The sequence below is a fragment of the Pyrus communis genome, chromosome 6, assembly GCF_963583255.1.
Source record: "Pyrus communis chromosome 6, drPyrComm1.1, whole genome shotgun sequence".
NCBI classification, from domain to species: Eukaryota; Viridiplantae; Streptophyta; class Magnoliopsida; order Rosales; family Rosaceae; genus Pyrus; species Pyrus communis.
The window spans coordinates 25,600,891-25,622,842 of NC_084808.1; the positions used below are offsets into that span (position 1 = coordinate 25,600,891).

Consider the following 21,952-nt stretch of genomic DNA (forward strand, 5'->3'; position numbering starts at 1 on the left):
AATAATTTAATTATCAACTTCCATGTTATTTAATTTATAAAATTTAATTTATAATGTAATCTCTCTAACATTACCTTTTATTTTTATTTATCTAAATATTAAACAATCAAAAGATAAATCAATAATAAGCATAAACAGAGACGTGCGATGATTATTATTATTTTATTTAATTACATGGTTTATGTGACATCCCACATCACCCAGGGAAGTGATCCTTATATGCATATTCTCATCCCTACTTAGCACGAGGCCTTTTGGGAGCTCACTGACTTCGGGTTCCGTTGGAACTCTGAAGTTAAGCGAAAAGGGGGCTAGAACAATCCCATGATGGGTGACCCACTGGGAAGTTGCTAGTGAGTTTCCAAAAACAAAACCGTGAGGGAATGGTAAGCCCAAAGCGGACAACATCGTGCTACAGTGGAGTTGGGCACGGAAAGTGGTCCCGCCCAGGGCGGGATGTGACAATTTGGTATCAGAGTCTAACCCTGGTTGCATGTGTGCCGACAAGGATGTCAGGCCCCTAAGGGGGGTGGATTGTGACATCTCACATCGCCCAGGGAAATGATCCTTATATCTATATTCTCATCCCTACCTAGCACGATGCCTTTTGGGAGTTCACTGGCTCTGAAGTTAAGCGAGAAGGGGGCTAGAGCAATGCCGACGAGGATGTCAGGCCCCTAAGGGGGGTGGATTGTGACATCCCACATCGCCCAGGGAAATGATCCTTATATCTATATTCTCATCCCTACCTAGCACGATGCCTTTTGGGAGCTCACTGGCTTCGGGTTCCATAGGAACTCTGAAATTAAGCGAGAATGGGGCTAGAGCAATCCCATGATGGGTGACCCACTGGGAAGTTGCTCGTGAGTTCCCAAAAACAAAACCGTGAGGGAATGGTAAGCCCAAAGCGGACAATATCGTACTACGGTGGAGTCGGGCCTGGAAAGTGGTCCCGCCCAGGTCGGGATGTGACAGTTTATATTATGGGAAATTTTATATAAACCCATTTAATCTCTTTTTACACTCAACTTAAATTTTAAATGTTAATTATCTATTTTACCCTATTGCATAGTTACTATTAAGTACAAAATGAAATTAATAATAATACTCAAATTTATCAATAAACCCAAACACTATAATAAAACCCTACGATCACTCTTTGTTTATTTTACGTTCATTCTAGCTAAAACCCTAATAGTTCTCATAGAGAAAAATAAGTTTTTTTTATTGATGGATGGTGCTTTTGAATTTTGAATTCTCCAACCAAGGTATGACTTAATTTATGAATTTTTGATTCGTTTGATTTCAATTTTTTAGAGTAGAAGTTACTTTACTATAATTTTTTTTTCAACAACGAAAGCATCCTACCTTCCGGCTAAAACAACAACGAAAGCATCCAACAATGAAAAATGTCCGGCGTGACTTAATCTCTACTTCCCAGTTTGTCGCCAAGCATCGAGCACATACCAACGACAACAACAAGAATGTCGTTATAGAAATAATTTAGTTGAAAACCAAATATTGAATTGAGTTTATGGAGGTATATTAGGTATTAAATTTGAGTTTAAAGAGATATTAATAATTTAATTAAAAACTAAATAGGTACAAAAAGTAAGTTAAATGTAAAAATATATTATATAGGTGTAAATAAAATTTCCCTCGTACTATTCATTTCGAGATATCATTAAGGGAACGGAAGGAAGGGAAGATCCATGTTCCGAGGATTGTGTCATCACTGTCATGGAGCAGCACTTCTTTTTGAGATTAGGTCTACTAACCACGTGCAGCGCACCGTCTGATGACTCAGATGACCTCCACAACGCACATGCACTTCCTACTTCTTGGCCAGATGTTGCACGTTCGTATGCTCGCCTTTCTGTCTTTGACAATTCTGGATGTCCTCGATCTATAGTAATGTCCGTATCCGTGCTTTCCGTCTGGTCAATGGCAAATTGGAAGGAGGAGAAAATCGCACAGGCATAAAAAATCAAGACTCTTAAAAACGCTAAAAGCATTAGTTGAGTGAGGGTTCGATCTAAGTGACACGAGACCTAAACGGAGACCTAAGCAGCGTTAGGAGAGGAATTCTAGAACAGTGCATAGAATACATGTTACAATTAAAGTAAGAAGTTGGAATCCCATACGTTTTGGTAACGAAAACCTTCCTGCATAACTACTCAATGGTAGAGCTTAACTTCTACGCTTCTGATTCTTCCCTTCAACCCATGAGATTTTGTTGAAACATTGAAACAATATAAAAAAATCGCATATCTAGAACTTTACGAAATAAACATAACTTATATCAAATGATTTTACTTTTAATTGTTTTCAGAACTATGTATTAGTACTTAATCAATCAACTTTATGTTTTCATTAACTTTGAGATAGCTGAGTCTCAAACTTAATTATCCTAATCCTAAATTATCACTCCATCCTACGTTGACACTTAAACTACGAGAGGAGGGTCGACTTCAAACAAAATAAGAGTATTTAATTACGAAATTTATCTTTTTAATTGGTGATAGGCTTGTAGGTTAAGTCATAATAACTCGTTTATCCACGTATGACAAGTTTAGATTCTAACGCATCTTTCATTTTCTTGATCAATTCATAAGATAAATAATGATTCACACATATCAAATTTATTTGGAATGATTAAACGATATTAGTTGAGGTTGTATAAGTTAGAAAATGAATAGAAAAACGAAGCGGGACGATCCAGCATGATCCAGACAAAGTGATTTAGGTGTGCCCCCATTTCTTAATCCTGATTGTTGCTTGGGTTGGGATGCCTTTTACAAAACCAAATTATTTCACTTCAATAATTAAGTTTAACACCAAAGATAACCCCTAATACTAATATAATAAATTAATATATATAATAGTGTCAGGAGTTTAATTATCGATCGACAAACTGGTCATGATGCACAAAACAAAATAAGATTATTTAGGGTTAGTCGTTTTAAGTGAGATTAATTTAAAGCAACAGTCCACATGATTAAGATCCGATTGCCCTATATTTGGGGTTATTTTAACTAATTAATTTCGGTCAGGCATGAAACATGAACTGTTCAACATGAACCTTCTTGGTTACTTAATCAATCAATCAAATAAAAAAATTATTTAATTAATATTGAAATACTCTATTCGCCCTGCATACGTGCAGTTTAAGATGCAAACAAGAGGAATTGAATCCTCTATTGAGCAAAAGAAGCGGATCCTTCTGATAAACACACGTGTACCGTTGAATTTTTATCCAACGTCTACAAACAGGAATGTTCCTTTAAAGTTCTAATAATTATAGCCGTTGGATTTTTATCCAATGGCCCACATGTGTTGGTAAGGAGGATCCGCTCATTGTGCTCAGGAGAGGATCCAATTCCCAAACAAGATACTTTATAAATCATGTAGCGTGGTTGTTGAAGATTAGATTATTATCTAATTATTGATTAACGTATTTAATTCTTATAAATGACACATCACATGATTTGTAAATTTAGTTTGAAAAATTAGTTTATCTAGTAGTACTTCTTTAACCTAGTTACGCAAACTAAATGTTTAAATTAATAGATAAGATAATCACGTAGATTAATTATAAAAACTTGGGGAAGCTGGCGTGGGTGTTAGGCTTTTTGTCGTCTTGACCGGAATTCATGGGCAACTTCATCAATACGGCCGGCCTAAATTAAAAAAAAAATGGGGAGAGTAATCAAAGTTATTTTTTTTAATTAATCTTAATAAGTGAACCACTTTGAACATGGCACCCTCGACCATTGAATCAGGTGAAGGAAAAGAAATATTATCATTTTAAAAAAGCAATATTGAAATTGTGGAATGATTTGTTTCAAAGTGTCAATAGCAATCCTCAGCTTTTTACATATTAGAACAAAAAAGTATGAGAATTTTTTTTCAAACTCTTAAATACTAACTTCACGACTGACTTTGCTGTTGCATTGAATGAAGAACATTAATTGGTTACTAAAAAAATAAGTAGGGACTCCTACTTAAAATTTCTTAAAATTATTTGTTGTTAATTTATAGAATTTCATGTTTATAATTAGAACCGTTCATATTATAAAACACTCTATAAATATCACCTCTGCAAGAAATCAATTAAAATTAAGGTCATTTAGTCATCAAACTGTTTAAAAACAAATGAACGGTATTGGTAGAAGTATTACAAACCGTCTATGCATTTGCTACAATAGATTGCCTAGACGACCTTAGTTTTAATTTATTTTTTGCAAAGATGATCTTTACAATGTAATTCATAGTATGTATGATTCTGATCATAAATACAAAACTCTATGTTTAAAATACTAAGAATTTTAAGTAGGAGTTCATTTTCATATTTGAATAGCCAAGTATTGTTTTTAAATGAATTGAAGAAAATTAATGTACGAAAATTAAAAAAAAGTGTGCGCGAAAGCACTACCCTTTGGTAAATCCACCAAAACTTTAGTCTTTGTTGACAAATCAACAGCCTTGTCTATCTTATCTTCCAAGAAAGTTCGAAAAAGAAGAAATTGTATTCTCTCTCTCTCTCTCTCTCTCTCTCTCTCTAAAGTCTTAAAGTCCAAAGTCTAACACCATATATACCAACCAGGAACAATCTTGCTTTAATTAAATTCAGTTTGTGTTGCCGGCCGGACTGGGGTTTACATTTTCTAGTTGGACGTTGGAAAAATGCTATCGGGACAGAGACAGTCCAAAAACGAAATAATAAAATAAAATTGTAATATTGAAACATTATTGTTCCAATCTTATCTTTATCTTATGTGGTGTGTTTGGCCAGAAATCAACTGTTCCTCAACTTGAACAATTAGCTACGTCGATCGCAAGATACCAAAAACCCTAGAAATATTAAATAAGCAGTTAATTAGGTTACGCTTTGCTTCCATCAAACACGTCGCATCCGCAGGCCCACTGTTTACAAGTTTGACGTACGTGGCAAAAATATCTTTTATTAGATCCACCGTCGATGTCCATCTCTTATTGGACCTTAAAGATGCAGTTGTGTATTGAGGCTTGAGCGATACTTTACAGTTGTGTATTGAGGTTTGAGCGATACTTTATGTGTCAAAATATAAGTATGCAACAGTTGAAGCCTTTACGAATAATTTATTTAGAGAAACGTTAAATAAATTTTCCTAAAAATGAAACTATCTAAACTATATTTCGGCTTATGTTTTTAACATAATATTTTATAATGATAATATGAAAATTGACTTTAAATACTGAGATAACAGAAAATTCATATAAAATCGAGATATTTTCCTTATCGTTTCTCGTTTATTTATTAAATCTAACTTATAGTTGCACAAAATTCCATTGTATCATCACCTAGAATTCCAACAATAGCAACCGCACTAGGACCATGATTAGGTGAGAAGCTTTTAAATTTCATCGATCGATGTTAATTTAATAAAGGATGTATTGCTAAATGTTAAATCGGAGAAATTAAAATTGTAACAATGAGTAATATAAAAGGTAGGCGAACGTTAGGAAGATCATATACAAAATTTTGTAAACTAAATGACACGGAAGTTGAAGATTGAATTATTATTGAGTGTTGATATCCCCACCCTTATGTCTTATTTTCCCACCCATATCTTAATAAAAATTTTATTTACAAGTTTTTTATGCAGGGTGCAGCGAATAGAAACGAAATAAAACGAAAAGGAAAACTGATATATAGGGACCACTATCTCCTAGTGTGAGCAGAGACCTGAAAACCCCAAAACCCCGTCTCTAGTACCAGCCTACAACGTAGACAACTAGAAGAATAAAGCAGAACAATCTTACAAAGAGAAAGGCACAAAACTGAAATAGAGAAACACTCTGAGAATTTTCATTAAGAAAAAAGTCCAACTTCTTCATCTTACAGCAAGAAATGGTTTTTATAACCATTTGGTAACTTACATTCAGAATTTGAAAAACAATAGGATTAAATATACATAAAACTAAATTAAAGTCACATAAAACTAAAAATTACATAACTAAAGTAATAATATCAGCCATAAAACGTCCTGGAAGAAAATTGATCAGCCAATATGTATTAAACCACCCTCTTTATTCCAGCAAATAAATTTATCTTCCAATAATTTATTGTGCTCCAAGTCAAATGAATCTTTTATTTCCCATCCTGCATCATTCTCCCCTTCTCGAAGAAAACTCGTCCCCGAGTTTTGTTTGTGAGAACAAGTATCCAAACCGCAAAATGCTGCAACCATGCCTTGCCCTGCTTTGTTTTCTTTTTCACACTTACAATCAGATTCTTTGCATATAATATACAGAGGTTAGCCATCTCTTGGAATCGAACTATAGTGTCAGGATATGAACATAATGCATCAATATTCAAAACTTTTAACAAATCAATCCTTTCACTCAACCTCTTGTTGATGGAAGCATGTATAAAATCCAACCAAACTGGATCAAGGAATTGAAACTTAGAAAAAGTTTCCACCACCTCTGTCAAAACGATTGTGTTCATTTGTTTTCTTTTGTGTTCAATTTTAAATTCAAAAAGCAGATTGTGTCATCATGAATATCCTTGATAGAATTCAAATACATCTCTTGATTATCCACTCCAACCTGCCGAGAAAACTCTTGGCCACCAATACCATGATCAATTGTAGGATCATCAACAAAACGACGAATAAGGACAAGAAGTTGTTCAAATTGCAATCTTTGATTTTTACTGTTCTTACTTTGCTCTCTTAGCTCATTTTCATCCCCTTTCCGTCACAATATTATCCTCCTTTTTTTCTTTTTTCCCCATTTGATTTTTTATTTCTTTCTAAATGTTTTCCCCATCTGGGTTGTTTTGTGAAAGCCAAATGAAGCTACTTACCAAATGAAGCTACGTATGTTAGTGTGCTTTCTTCTTGTGCTAATTTGGATGGGTTGGGATCTATTTATTGGAGAAAGCAAATCCATAGGCATGTTATTTGGAATGAGATTGAATTGAATGCGTTTTTGGGGACTGCGTTGGTGGATCTTTACAAGAAGACTGATTGTTTGGATAGCGCTGGATACGTGTTCCAGCAAATGGTAGTTAAAAAAAAAGTGTACTTGGAATGCGATGATTTCTGCACTTTCTTTGAAAATGAGGCTTTGGACTTGTTTGAAAAAATGAAGATCGAGAGGTTGCCGTCGAGTTGCTTTGTGTTGTAAGGGGTTGGTTGGTAGTTGGGTTGAGTGCTTTTTTTCAGTTTATTTCTTTCAATTTCTGCAAAATAGTTGAATATGTAAAGGATATTTTAGGAATATAGGTGGGTGGAGAAAAGTGTTTTAATTTTTTTAACTTTTTTGAGGGATGATAATATAAGGTTGGGTGGGGAAATAGGATTTTGAAGTGGGTCTCGTAACTTTTTTATTATTTAAACGTTGATAAATATGTTCATTTTTATTAATAACACATCATTCAATTTGTAAATTTTATTTACAACTCTAGCTTCTTTAGGATTATCCTAAAAGGTACGTAGGAATAATTTATAAATGATAAAGTACAAGGAGGAATACGACAATCTCTCTTACATCTTTTGTAATATACATATTCCGTTTCTAAATTTCTTGTCTCTAACACAATCTTAAAGTTACGAGATTTGGATTTGGATCCTTTCGGATCAAAATATAGGAATTCTATGAATTTTGACATCATAATCATTCATCGTATATCTAATGGTAAAAAATTATTTTAAAATTTAAATATAAAATAAACATAAATAGCATTTAATTAAAATTAAATGCACTATATATAATGAATGGTTAAAATGTTAAGATCCCCTCGATAATGCTAGGAGACACATTTACTTAACATATTTATTATTTTATTGTTAAAAATCAAAATTATTTTAGTACCGGTAAAGCAACAATTCTTTTGTTTAATTACTTTTTTTTTTGTTGCCATTTAATATTATAATTCAGTAATATTTCTTTTTAATTGTAAATAAAAACTCTTAAATTCGATTATTGCTGAAATCGAATTTGAATTACATTATTACTAATTTATTATGAATATTAAATCAGTCGTTTACTATTTAATGTAATTAATATAATTTGTTTAAAATAAATTAAATTTCTAGTTGTCTTAAAATTCGGGACCAGTAGCACTTGTATTACCAGCCTCGAGCAAGAATCTGCAGCCCTGCTTTATCACACGAGAGACTCATCACTGACATTACCATTACTCTCTCTCTCTCTCTCTCTCTCTCTCTCTCTCATTCACGCCTCACTGCCTTTGTCATTTTCTTTTGGGGCCCTCCTCGAGATATCTTCCTCCTCAATTACCAACCGCTCGTTTTACTCGACAACACCAAAAGCCAATCAAACGGTCCGATGCATTTACATCTCCCCTCTGTACAACACCTTTTCCATTAAATACTATTCTTTTAGGAAAATATTTTTTTTAATTAACTCATGGGTTTCCAAGCATCTTTTCCCTCTAACACAACACCAAAAAAATGATTAAAATATTCCCCAGCCTGCATGTTCGCTTATTTTGCGGGGACTTGTATCCTCTCCTGAGCTCAGCATCCGGAGTTTACTGGGCAAATAACATAGACCGTTGGATCAAAATTCAACAACTACAATTATTATAATTAAAAAAAAATTTCTTATTTGTAATCGTTGGATGAAAATTTAATGGTCCATATGATTTGCTCAGTAAGCTCAGGATGCTGAGCTCAGGAGTGGATCCAAATCCTATTTTGCGAGCCCTTTTGACCGGCCCTTTACTTTTACTCCATCTCTCCCTCACTCTATATAAAGACTTTACATCCCCCGTTCTCTCTCATCATAACCCTTTTCTTCCTCTGAGCCACTTCGTATCTCTTCGCCTCTCTCTTCCTATCTACTTCCTCTCTTTTACAAATGGCTATCGCCGATCAGACTCCGACTAAACAGCAGAGGGATGAAACCCTAACCCCCGTGGACGACAGTGTTCGTCAAGCTACTTCCAAACGCCAAAGGGACGAAACACTAACCCTAGATGAGGATTCCGTTGATCTCAAGCGTCAGAAGCCCTACACCGACATACTCTCTCTCCTCGACGAAGAAGAAGTTGAACCTTCGGAGGACTTGTCCTCTCTAATCACAACCCTTCAGCAAGAAATCTCCTCTGAGCCTCTCAACACATTCCCCAGCTCCGAAACCCTAGCTGCTGAGTCGGCTCTAGAAGGCTATGCCTCGTCCTCTGGCTCTTCCACTCCTACTTCTTCTAATGCATGCTTTTTGAAGGAGGATGAGAGCGAGAGGGTTATGAGACGTCTTCTAGAAGCTTCCGATGACGAGCTCGGGATTCCGCAGAGGGAGGCTGACGGGTTCGATGACGAGGCGGGTAACGGGTTGAAATTCAACGGTCCGGATGGGTTTACTTTTGATGATGGGTTGTGGGAGCTAGAGGACGAAGCTGCCAACTACTATACCTTGATGCAATCTGAACTGTTCATGTAGTACATTGAGTAGGGTATGGGGTGGACAGGTCGAGGGGTAAAAATGGAAAGGAAGTACATGTTAGGGGACTTTGGAGGCAAAAAATGATGTTTTAAATGAGTTAAAAGAGGGACAATATAGAGAAAATGGAGAGAATTTTTAATTTTCATTTTGGTCCCTCTTTCTTTTGTAAAAATATCAAAAGCGTCCTCTGCCACTTATTAGAAGGAGATTAACTTGTAGAAGGAAATGAAATCCAAATTTCATGAAATTATTTAGACACAAGTCTTTGTCATTGTGTTTATTTGTTGAAGTACCCATTTTGTCCTTGCATTTAGAACTTTCACACGGTAGGACTATATCAAGCTGAAATGGTAAATCTGACCTATGAAGAAAACAAATTTCCTTAATTTTGTACCCTTGGCTTATTAATAAAGTAAGTCCGCATTATTGCTTAATAAAGGAAAGGTTTTTGGTGAGAAAAGATAAAAGACGCTGTGTGTTCTCGGGAGCTGTTAACGTGAGCCATACCCTGCGCACTGCGCACTTCAAAAGATTTTTGTAGAGTGTACAGGGTACATTTGTACGTAACCGATCAAAGATAAATTGAATGTTGCGACGTCTTAAAAACATTGGTGTCTTTTTCTTTCTTCTTTTTTTATTTTTTTATTTTTTTATTATTATTATTATTATTAAAAGGACACAATTGTTAGGAAGTTATGGTTATTATTCTTTTTTTCTTGAAGTCGAAAAGACTTATATAAGCATTTCAGCTTTTTCGTAGCCACAAGTTCAGATTCCACTAGATTTCGAATCTAAAACTTTCAGTTTTTAGCTTTAAAGAAATCTCATAATCCGTCATTTATCATTGGACCGTCAGCTCATGGTTAAAATATGAGAACTTTAATAAAAAAACTCCTGGTACTGTTTATTTTAACGAAAAACCACATTTTTTCATTAAAAAGTCAATTATAATACTATTCATTTTACTTTTTATTTTGTCCTTATCGTTAAAACTCAAATTTTCAAACCATTTTCATTAGTTTTCTTTTAAAATATTGGTTCCATTTGGCCTTGCTTGTTCTCTCGCTTCACTACACATCAAATTAATGGAGGATGATTCTCTCCCCTCCTGATCTCTTTTCTTCTATCACCTTTTATTTGAACTGTTACGATTTAGTTACGTTAATATTTTATATTAATTTTTTTATAAAGATCTTAAGATAAAAAATAATATGTAAGTGGAAAGAAAGGAAGTAGATGAAAATAGAAGAGAATAAAATCCTACTTTCAAATTAAATCCACTTTCTACTTTTGATTAGACTTAGAGCGTGCGACGACGCACCGTTCCGTAAAAAATACGAAGATAATAAAAAATGGAAAGAAAAATATCGTATTGGATAGAGAGTAGGGGTGAAAGACGATGAGAGTGCGACGAGTCGTACGCAAACCAGAGCTGTGGGGCCGTATGAGGAGGTAAAAGCAAATCGAGTGGCGACAAATATAATTGATGGGACCCCAGCGGGACCGTAGAGGAGCGCATTCGTCCCACTAAATTATTACGGTTAAATGAGATTAAAGGTTGAAATTTGTGTTTATCAACTATCATTGTAAGAAAATTTTATTTGTTAAACTTATATATTAAGATAAATAGAATAATGATCATCGTCGTTGGTAACAAGGTTATCAGGCATCGATGGCCATGCATACGTGAACTTGTACGAGATATGCACCATGTCATGGGGATGGGTGAGGTGATGTGAGATGATGGGAGGGAAGATATTGTGGGATGGAGTGGCATGCATCATGCATGGGGACCATGGATGGACACATTTGGGGCGACAAGGACAAATTACACAGTGGTGCCATGAATTCTATATCTGCTCGACATGGGGACCACGAAAATAATAACTGGGTTCGAAATATCGATATCAACATTTACGTAAACGACTCTGGTCCTGGCAACTTCCTTGGTTCGGATTTTTAGCTGTGACCTTCAATGCGTGGTTGGTTTACATTAGTTTGATTAACCAATGATTTTACCAAGTTGTCGTTTTATCCCCATTTTGTTTTTAAATAAATAGACATAAACACTAAAAATAAAGTAGTTATTCAACGATTTCTAGGTTTTTATTTTAAATTATAGTTTTAATTAGGGGCCTTCAATTCTAACAGCCCTTATTTCTTACAGCCTTCACTTCTTACAGCCCTTATAAACACTAAATTATTGTTTTGACAAAAATATGCGTTTTTTTCGGTTTCAAAGATGGAAAAATTCTACATAAATTAACATGCTTCTCTTTGTTGTCAAATTTTAAAACAACGTCAAACTTTTCTATTATTTTAGTTTAATGCTAAGTCCACATATTTCTTTACTATTTTTTTTTCGTTGTTTTATTTATTTATTATGTATGGGCATATCTAATAAGTTAACTATACTAATGCATTGGTATATCTAAGGTTTTAAAAGACGCTAGGCTTTAGTCGGGCTGGGACTTAATGCCTTGGCGGATTAGGCGGATTTAAATAAATCTATTATATTTTGTGTAAATAAGTGTCTAATTATACTTAAAATTTATATATTTTCATCATAAACTACAAAATAGAATGACATGTATATTGTGAAGTATTGGAACATAATAAAAACATGGGGAACAAGAATATAATGGGTGTTCATTTAAGTATGCAAACAAGTCTCTTACAATTTATTAAAAAAATAAAATTCAAAATGAAAGTTATTTATTTTATGACTAAGTGAGCCATGACCTAGGCAGGTGCCTAGGTGAGTCTGGATGGGTTCGGCAGGCGTCTCAGCATGTCTAGGCACCATTTCTTAATTTTCAAACGTCTAAACATTAATCGGGACGACACCCAGCCGCTTAGCGTGTAAGCTGGAATTTTTAGAACAGTGGGTATATCTAAGTTACCAATGCATTAGCATTCTTGTTCTTTCAATGTGGAGGATAACTTAGATATACCAATACATTGTTATGTAAATTAAGGTTGATGTATAACAAGAAGAAGAAGAAGGAAGGCGATTTTATTTCATTTTCTTTTAGACGATTTATTCAAATCAATTACACTTGAATTTGGCTAAGTGTGAAAAACATGGGCGGTCAAGTAGACTAGAAAACAACTGCAAGGATCGTGTCGTTTTCACTTCAAAATTAAGGAACAAGAATACTAGTCGCTGGGCACATTGAAAAATTACTTCCCATTTACCATTTTTCACTTGTTTTTTACATTTAGATGTTGACACGTGAATTCCATTAGCACATAAAACTCAATAACCAATCCTCTAAAAATACAAAATTTGTGATTCCACATATACTCTTAGTTAAAGTTCAAATACAAAATTAATCATTTCACACATTGAAGAATTTTTTTTTAATTTTCTCTAAAAACGCTTTCAGTTATTTAAAAGCACTTCTCAAACAAGCCTTAAATAATTTTCTAAATTTTTATTGCAAAAAACTCCTACTCTACTATTTTAGGCCTCATTTTAGTCTTGAAAAAGTTGTATGAACTATCGTGTGTAATGTATGATAAAGATGGAGATTATAATTGAAGCATGCCATCATCGCAATTGTCCAACAATTAATAAGAAAAAGGGGAAGAAGCTCAACAACGAAAGTGGTTGCCTTAGGGGAAGATTCCAAATTTTAAATCTCCACAAAATTACAAGTGGAGAGAACAAAGTGCGTATACGACTTTGTTAATTAAACACACAACGCAAAAGAAAGTGGGTAATCGATACCCATTGATGAGGTATGGAAAGCAATTTGCATGGTAAATGCAAACAGTTACGATGATGTTTTGTGCTAATTATATAATGACATATGAAGAGAAATTAGTATATATATTTGTATTATTTATATAAAAAGTCATCTTGTTGTGTACTCATTCTATAAAAGTCTTTTTTTTTGTGGTGTGGTGAAAAAATCTTTATCAACATCAAGAACATTAATCATGCGATGTATCGTTTCACATATTATGAAAAATATATATCTAAGATTTTATTTGAATAAATTAATAACGTCAGATGATTTGTTTGGAATATTTTGAAAAATTATTTGAGGCGCGGGAAGCTTCCTCGGACACAGGTAATTCCAAAATCATATTCTCCCAACCCCACCAGTTTCCAATTCCTTGCAATACAAGCAACTCAGCAGTTAGTAGCTTATTTCCAACTTGCAGTTTGATGGCCATTGGTTCTCTCCTGTCTATTTCTCTGCAGTTAATTCCCAGTTTTTTAAATATCTGGAACTTGAAAGGAACGCGTATAGACACTCACCACAATTTCTTCGCGACTATATAGATGCGTATTTTATGGGTGAGATGTTTCCACATATTGCTTCGATTGGTGGAGGAAGGCAAAGTCCGTCTAGGTTGACAGTTACATCCATGAACTAACTAATCATCGAACACTATTAATTATGAATCACGTTATTTGTACTTTGAAAAATCATTACATTCGTTTGCGGACTAGAATTAAATTACGGTGAATTACTCATAGAACTCAAGATATGTTGAAGATAAGGGGAATAAATTTTCATTTTGAGGAGATTAGAAGAAATTAGACATGAACGAAACTTATCTTTCTAAGCCTATCATTATGTTGGAATATTTTTCGTTACAAGGGGGACCAGCTGGCAGTTTTGTCCAGACAATCTACCATTATGTTGGGAAGACTTACAGTGCCATTTCACTCTCCCTCTGGCCACCATTGTGTGACTCACCAGTGCCAGGAATCGAACTCAGAACGTGCCATGTGAAATATGGGCGCCACCCAGTGGTAATTATGTTTGAATTGAAATATATAAGCTTATTTGTGTACCATTCATCTTCTACCTTTAAATTAGACGAAATTATTCATTTCTTTATTTAACATGCTTTGAAATTGTGAATATATCAATCTAATCCTGATCACAAAACAAGCGCAAAATGCACAATTTATTTATCAATGTACTAGATCAATTACTGAATCGTATAAGTACATATAAGACTCGTTTGAAAGTATTTTTAAAATAATTCAAAACGCTTTTGATGAAAATATTTTTGGAACCAATTCTTAGTAAAAAAAAAAGGTAAATCCTAGAAAAACACTTCAAATGCTTTTAGAATCTAAAAATATTTTCTGTAAGAATACTTTCAATCATTTTAGAAGCACTTTCAAATGAGCTCATATTTTTATTTTATTTATTATTATTAGGGTAGGAATAACAACTTCATGTTAAAAATTATAGATGTGAGATAAGACTCTTGAATTCAAGTGCTTTTAGAATCTAAAAATATTTTCTGTAAGAATACTTTCAATCATTTTAGAAGCACTTTCAAACGAGCTCATATTTTTATTTTATTTATTATTATTAGGGTAGGAATAACAAGTTCATGTTAAAAATTATAGATATGAGATAAGACTCTTGAATGTGACTGCCTTGTACAATAATGTTCCATTGGTATGCTTGTCTAAACATGCTTTAGGTAAGGTTTGGTGCTACTTAAATTATTTTAAAAGCAGGGATGAAAAAAAGTTGGAGTAAAATTTGTGTTTGGTTACTCTGCTTATTTTCAAAGTCACAGATCATTTTAAGCTGAAAAGTGGCAAAAAGATTTTGCTGCTTCTCAAAACCAGCTTTTTTCTTTCTTCAAGGAGTCGGGTGAACAGTTGAATTTAATGAAACTTTCACAATCTCAAAAATACCCTCATTCGTTTCTCCTTCTTGCTGGGTTGAATATCAGATCTTCATAGTTGATATTCTTATTTTGCCGGATTTCAAATTTTGAAATCGAAATCCCATTGGAGTATTTTTCAAATTTCAACTTGTCGTCGCATCGCAGACCAAAGAAACAAATCCAAAACCCAGCTATCAAAATCATCAAGTGCTCGATCTAAGATCACAATTTCACACAACAGATCTTCATAGCAAGCTCATTATGCAACTCCTGATTCTTGCCGGAAAGCTCAGGGATTTGAGTTCTTAGATTTTCTTATCCTCAGCACCCAAAACACAATTCCCATAACCCAAACTTGGGGTTAAATTCATGGGGGTGGAGATGATGATAATCCGGTGGTGAGATGGTCTGAGATCGAAAGTTTGTGTGTGGGGTTGTCTCGGTGGAGGAAAGAGTGCAGAGAGAGCTGAGAGTTTTCGAGAAAGTTTGGGAGTGTAAAGGGAAATGAAGACACACGGAGAAGGAAAATGGGGTGTGGGCCCCACGACCACACAAAATCCTCACTTAAAAATAGTAATATTAAATAAAATATCATAATAATAAAATAGTATTATACCATTTTTTCTCATTTCACAAAATCACAGCTGTTTTACACAAAAGTTTACCAAACACTATAATACTGTTTTTTTTTTTCTTTTCCAAAAGCACTTTTACAAAAAAGTTTATCAAACACTTTACTGCTTTATTTCACAATTATTTATTCTCACAACACTCATAACCAAGATAACATACAAAACTCGGAGCTCAGGTGGGCTTGTATGCTGTGGCCTATCCATTTGCGTAAGGTTTACAATTTCTGGGGCCCCAACACCATTACTTATTTAAATGAATGAATAATAATAATAATAGCTATTAAATACTACGGTTTGTTGATATTTTTCTTCACTTGTAAGTGAGAGATCTTAGGTTCGAATCTTGTAGATGGCGAATTTGAGGCCATCTCCAACTGAGGGTGGCCAGAGGGCTCGTTTTAGCCCTATGATCCTCCAAGATATTAATATTTTAATGAACAATACATGGTCATATTTGCTTCCGTCTCCAACCTAGAGCCGAAGGGCACTAGGGCTCGTTTTAGCCATGTCACAAAAAACCGTCTCCAACTGAGGACCAAACATAATTTATTATTTAAATTTAAAAATTACAACAACTTAAATTCAAAAACTACAACGGTAACTGGCCCAAAAAACCAAAAAAATTATAACTTAAATTTAATGAATGGTTTAGGTATTTATAGGAAGAAAAAAAAAATAGAAATTTTAAGAATTAAAAAAAGAAAAAAAGAAAAAAAAGAATACAATGGCTAATCAGTTAGCCGTTGGATTCAAAATTTTGTTTTAGCATTCTTGTCGGTTATATCCGACATGATTGCTCTGATTTTCTGGCCAACCCTTTGGCCCTTTTAGATTCCGTGGGGCCCACGAGCTCTCTGTCCTAGCCCTTGGTTGGAGACTGTTTTTGGGCTATTTTCGACCATCTAGACCTTTCGGTTGGAGATGGTCTATTACCAAATTAGGTTACCCATTGTGTGGCTTAGCCGAACTACTCATTTCCTTTAGTGTGAAATATATCGTTGTACTAAAAAAAAAACATTTTGACACTTCCTGTTAAATTTTGATATTGCAAATTGAATACTTTATCATTTTTTACATTTATTATTAAGGACAACAATTTCAGACATGACACATTACACGAATTGAAACCCGCATGAATATAAGACCTTACAAGTACACGATTAACATGAATTACTCGCATGACACATCTAATTAGATAAACCTAAACAAAACTTATTGCCACGCCCACTCCACAATAGGATTCTCTGATTTTAAATTAGACTGAGAAAACCGCTACACTTACATGTTCCTGTCAACCTTAAAACAAGGGAATTATGCTTTTGAGGTTTGCATAAATAGTGAGAAAAAGGGGGGAAAAGGTTAGGATTGGGATAAGTCGGGGTTCGATTTCCTCCCATCTTAAAAAAAAAAAAAAAAAGAAAAAAAAACAGTTTTATTTGCTTTCTCTATGGCCCAATATCGAAATTAGGGCCCAATATATCATTTCAAAGCCATTGAAATACTTGGGCTTTTGGTTAGGCCCGTATGCTCTTGTTCCTCTCTGCGTCCCCGTCTCTCTCAGAACAAGGGGTTTATGCTTCCATTTCTGCGATTCTCTCCAGTTCTCTCCACCGATTCCACAAACCATGCAAGCCCTTAAACGCATAGCAACAAAGACCGAGCTCCGCCGACTTTCGTCCACAATCGCCAAAACCCAATTCATTTCAGCCGCCAATCTCCGAACCTTCTCCTCCAACTCAAAGAAAGGCGGCGGCGACGACGACTGGAACGACGCGTGGGAGACGGCGTGGATCCCACCCGACCTCTCGGGAAACAACAGCAGAGCTCCATGGGAGACCGACGTCAATTTCTCGTCTCCCGAGTCGAGCATCGTGCTTCCGTCGGACGCCGACCCCGAGACGATGGCCTTCGTGGAGGACATGAACGAGAATTGGAACGAGAGGCGGAAACCCAAAGAGGAAAGGAAGCAGAATCAGCAGAGTGAGAGTGGGTCGTCGCTTTATAGCTTGGAGAGCTTGAAGAAGGACTATCGGCTGAAGAAACAGAAGATTCACGCTGGGCTTTGGATGAAGGAGATTGAGAAGCAGGAGGAGGCTAAATTGGCCAACTCGAATTCGATTGGCGGTGGCGACGACATCGAGCGATTGCTCGATAGTTGCTCTGAGTATGTTAAATCTTTCTCTCTGTTTACCTCTGCATGTACATGAATGTATCTGTTTGTGAACTCATTTGTAATGTGTTTTTGTGTTTTTAAGTGCTTTTAGAAAAAAAGCGTTAATTGACAAGTTTGGCTGAAAAAGTAAAAGTGCTTCTGGGTTAGAAAATCACCTTGAACTGAAAGGGAAGCATTTCAAGTCCTTTTGATTGAAGCTCTGGGCTTTTTATTTGAAATTTCGACGTGATTATGATAAAAGCGCTTCCGATAAAACTGCTTATTAGTAGAAGTGCTTTCTAGATAAGTATGGCGGGTTTTGTTGTGCTTCATCAGTTGGTAGGAACTATGGAATGTGAACTTTCTGCTATCAATTTGATGTGGGTTACGTATCCGAGTTCAGATGTTGCACTTGGACATGTAAAGTTTTGACTCGTTATGTTTTAGAGCTTCGAGTCCAATTGATTGTTTTGCATTAAAGTCTTCGGTTTTGCACGGAAGTTACCGGATTAAAGCTTCAATCTTTACTTTCTGTTTGTTTCAGCGTAGTAGCAAAGTTTCTTGAGGTTGCTTGCGAATTTACATTTTTGGTTTACTTTTTTAATACTTGCAGCATTTTTGACTCCCCTAACAACGATTTGGAGAACTCTAAAGCACCGAGTGCTTCTGACTACAAAAACAAACCTGATGGTTGGGAAACTACATCTAAGGCTCAGGAGGGAAATATATGGGAGATGACGCAGAGAGAAGAAGATATTCTTCTTCAAGAGTTTGAGCGTCGGATTGCATACAATAAATTTCAGGTGTGTATATTCACTCACACTAATAATATAAATGAACGGTACAACTTGTAGGATTAGCGCTGAACTTTACATTGTTTGTGTGAACATATTTCATATGCTAGAAAAGTTCAGCTCGTACAGTTTTGTAGTTTTAGTATAGCCCCTTTCTTGTTGAAATGAGTAATTGGAAGAGCCATCGGATTAATAACTCAAAGTTTCACATTGCTTTGGTGAACCAGACTTTGCAAAGCCTTGCTACACAAAGTTCTGAATCCCTTCGTTTTATTACATGCACGACAATCTTGCTAACAATTTCTTTCTGCCGTCTCGATGCTTACGGCTGGTTATATGACATTGGCATGCAGATTGCTAGCTTTATCAAGACTCACATATTTAGCCGGAGGAGACCGATTGATGGGTGGAAATACATGATAGAGGAGTTAGGGCCGAATGCGAGGAAAGGGAAGGGTTCTGTTTCAAGGCTACCAAGTCTATCCGATGCATCGACCCAACCCTTCAAGGAGGAGAAGACTCCAATGAGCAGCAGCAGTCTTTCCCCGTATAAGGAAAGGTAGTTTGGTCTTGGGCTACTTTCATATATTCTGTTTCTGCCTACGGGAGATATCAGCACCGAATGTATTCATAGTTACCGTATCACTTATTGCAAGTTGTGATATCGGGTTTTCTCAATGTATGACGGTACCATCCTTTAGGCAACTGAAAGTGCAATTAGTGCAAGTGAATATATGTATATCCTTCAAAGTTGCAGTTACAACTTCCTAATGGCGTTTTTCAGTTCATTTTTCAGTTGGGAGTATCATAGTATGAACCTTAAATATGGTTTTGCAGACAGCCGCTTACTCTTCCACCAACAAAGGCTTCCGCATCCCTCTCCCCACGGTTTACCCGTCTATAGGTCATTTTCACATCACTTGTAGGGAAGAGAAGTGACTTTAGATCATTTATCTTCTTCAATTATTTGATTCGAAAATCGAAAATTGAGAGGGGTATGTGAGAAGTAAAAATGGATGTGCAGATAACACTACCCTAGAAATATGCAAGATCCTATTGCCTACATTTCCACGGACAAAAGTCTAGAATTAATTGACTACCATAACAACCTAGAATTATTTATGCAAAATATAGTAGATTTAGTTAAATCCACCTGAGCGCTTGCCTAGCCATCTAAGCGCTAGGTCCCAGCTCGCCGCCTGACTAACATCTAGCGTCTTTTAGAACATTAGTAGTCACTAGATAGTGCCACTTGGTATTCCAGTAGCATGAACCTTTTTGAACCTTATTGAATGGAATGCAAAAACTGACACTACTATTATATGGCTTTGAAGCTTTGGTATTTATTTTTTGGAGCTTTGGTATTTGAGTGCCTGAATTTTTGGCGTGAGCTCCAAACAATTCAAACGCTGCCGCCGCCGTGCCAGCGCCGCATGGCTGATGACATTGATAGCCAAGTCGTCACGTCTGGGGCAAAGACTCACACTTTCGCCCACACACAACTCCGTCTTCTCCCAAGATCTCAGCCTCATTTCTCTTTTACAATCCTGCAAAACAGTCTCAGAAATCTCACAATTCCATGGGTCCATGGTCAAGACTGGTCTCGACCGCCTTCCTTTTCTCTCCAGCAAGCTTCTTGCCTCTTCCATCCAAGACATCCAATACGCCACCGCCATTTTCAACCGAATACAAAACCCAAATCTCTTCATGTTTAATACCATGCTCAGAGCCTACTCCATCAGCGATGATCCAAAGCATGCTTTTCATATCTTTAATAACCTGAGAGCTCAGAATATCACGCTGGACCAGTTCTCTTTCGTCGCGACAATCAAAGCCTGCGCTCGTGAATCGGCCATTGGGACCGGCCGAGGGATTCATGGGGTTGTTGTGAGGTCTGGGTTTGTACCGTTTGTCAATGTAAAGAATACCCTTTTGCAATTTTATTGTGTTTCTGGGAAGATTGAAGATGCCCGGAAGGTGTTTGACGAATTTCCTCAAAGAAATGATTTGGTTTCGTTGAATACTTTGATGGGTGGGTATCTTCATGCGTCTAAGCCTCATGTGGTTGTGGATTTGTTCAAGCAAATGTGCAGTATCGGTTTTGAAACTAGTGTGACCACCGTTTTGAACCTTTTGTCTGCCATTGGTGGTTTAGAGAGTCACCTTGGAGAAGAGTGTATTCATGGCTATTGCATCAAGATTGGCTTCTGTTCGGATTTACATGTTCTTACTGCTTTGATTGATGCGTACGCGAAGAAAGGGGAAATCAATTTAGGACGTCGGATTTTCAATGGAGTTTCTGTGAAGGATGTCGTGTTATGGAATTGTTTGGTTGATAAGTATGCAAGATGTGGCATGGTAGAAGAAGCAGTAGCCTTGTTACGGCTGATGAAACTCGAAGGAATGAAACCGAATTCATCTACATTGGCCGGGTTGCTTTCGGTTTGTGCTGCTTCTGGGTCTGTAAGTGTAGGGAGTTGCATTAAGGATTATGTGGAACACGAGAACTTGGTATTGGATGCGGTTCTCGGAACAGCTCTGGTTGATATGCATGCTAAATGTGGGTTTTTGGACAAGGCACTTGACATCTTTGAGAGCATGGAAAGCAAAGATGTGAAATCATGGACTGCCATGATTTCGGGTTGTGGTGTTCATGGGCAGGCGGGTAATGCCATAAGGCTATTTGATAGGATGGAAGAAGAGGGCTGTCAACCTAATGAGGTCACTTTCTTGGCAGTTTTAAGTGCTTGCAGCCATGGAGGGCTGGTGGCAGAGGGAGTTAGATGTTTCGAGACGATGGTTTGCAAGTATGGCTTTGTGCCGAAGGTGGAACACTATGGTTGTATGGTCGATCTTTTGGGTCGTGCAGGGTTGTTGGAGGAAGCACATAAACTAATTGAAGGCTTGCCCATTAAGACTGACGTTACAGCATGGCGTGCACTGCTTTCGGCTTGCAGGGTTTATGGGTATGTTTCTCTTGGAGAATCTGTCCAGAAAGTGCTGGTGGAACTAAATGATGATCATCCCACCAATTCAATGCTATTATCAGGTACTTACGCGATTGCCGGAAGGTTGCAGGATCATATGACAAGAATGCAGGAAATAGAAGATGAAAATATGGCGGGAGAAGTGAAATTTCGGCCAGTTCGAATAGAAGACAACCTTATAAAGGAAGCTGGACTGAGCTCAATTGAGATGGATAGTTAAGGTTGAAGAACTGTGTTCAACTTGATGTACAAAAGATAAGGTTAGAGATTGATATT

General features: G+C 36.1%; 3 protein-coding genes across 3 annotated transcripts; all 3 read left to right on the top strand.

Annotated features, from left to right (window-relative positions):
* Window positions 1-8,874: 8,874 nt before the first annotated feature.
* On the top strand, window positions 8,875-9,456 carry LOC137736311 (uncharacterized). The gene has a single exon (XM_068475601.1). The coding sequence runs from the start codon at window positions 8,875-8,877 to the stop codon at window positions 9,454-9,456; it is 582 nt and encodes a 193-aa protein (XP_068331702.1).
* Window positions 9,457-17,305: 7,849 nt separating this feature from the next.
* LOC137738021 (protein GAMETE CELL DEFECTIVE 1, mitochondrial-like) lies at window positions 17,306-19,484 on the top strand. The gene is made up of 3 exons (XM_068477623.1): window positions 17,306-17,907; window positions 18,509-18,698; window positions 19,043-19,484. Exons 1-3 carry the CDS (start codon window positions 17,369-17,371, stop codon window positions 19,250-19,252), a joined length of 939 nt encoding a protein of 312 aa, XP_068333724.1. The 5' UTR covers window positions 17,306-17,368; the 3' UTR covers window positions 19,253-19,484.
* Window positions 19,485-19,869: 385 nt separating this feature from the next.
* Window positions 19,870-21,930, top strand: LOC137737245 (pentatricopeptide repeat-containing protein At1g26900, mitochondrial). The gene has a single exon (XM_068476674.1). The coding sequence runs from the start codon at window positions 20,130-20,132 to the stop codon at window positions 21,894-21,896; it is 1,767 nt and encodes a 588-aa protein (XP_068332775.1). The 5' UTR covers window positions 19,870-20,129; the 3' UTR covers window positions 21,897-21,930.
* Window positions 21,931-21,952: the final 22 nt, after the last annotated feature.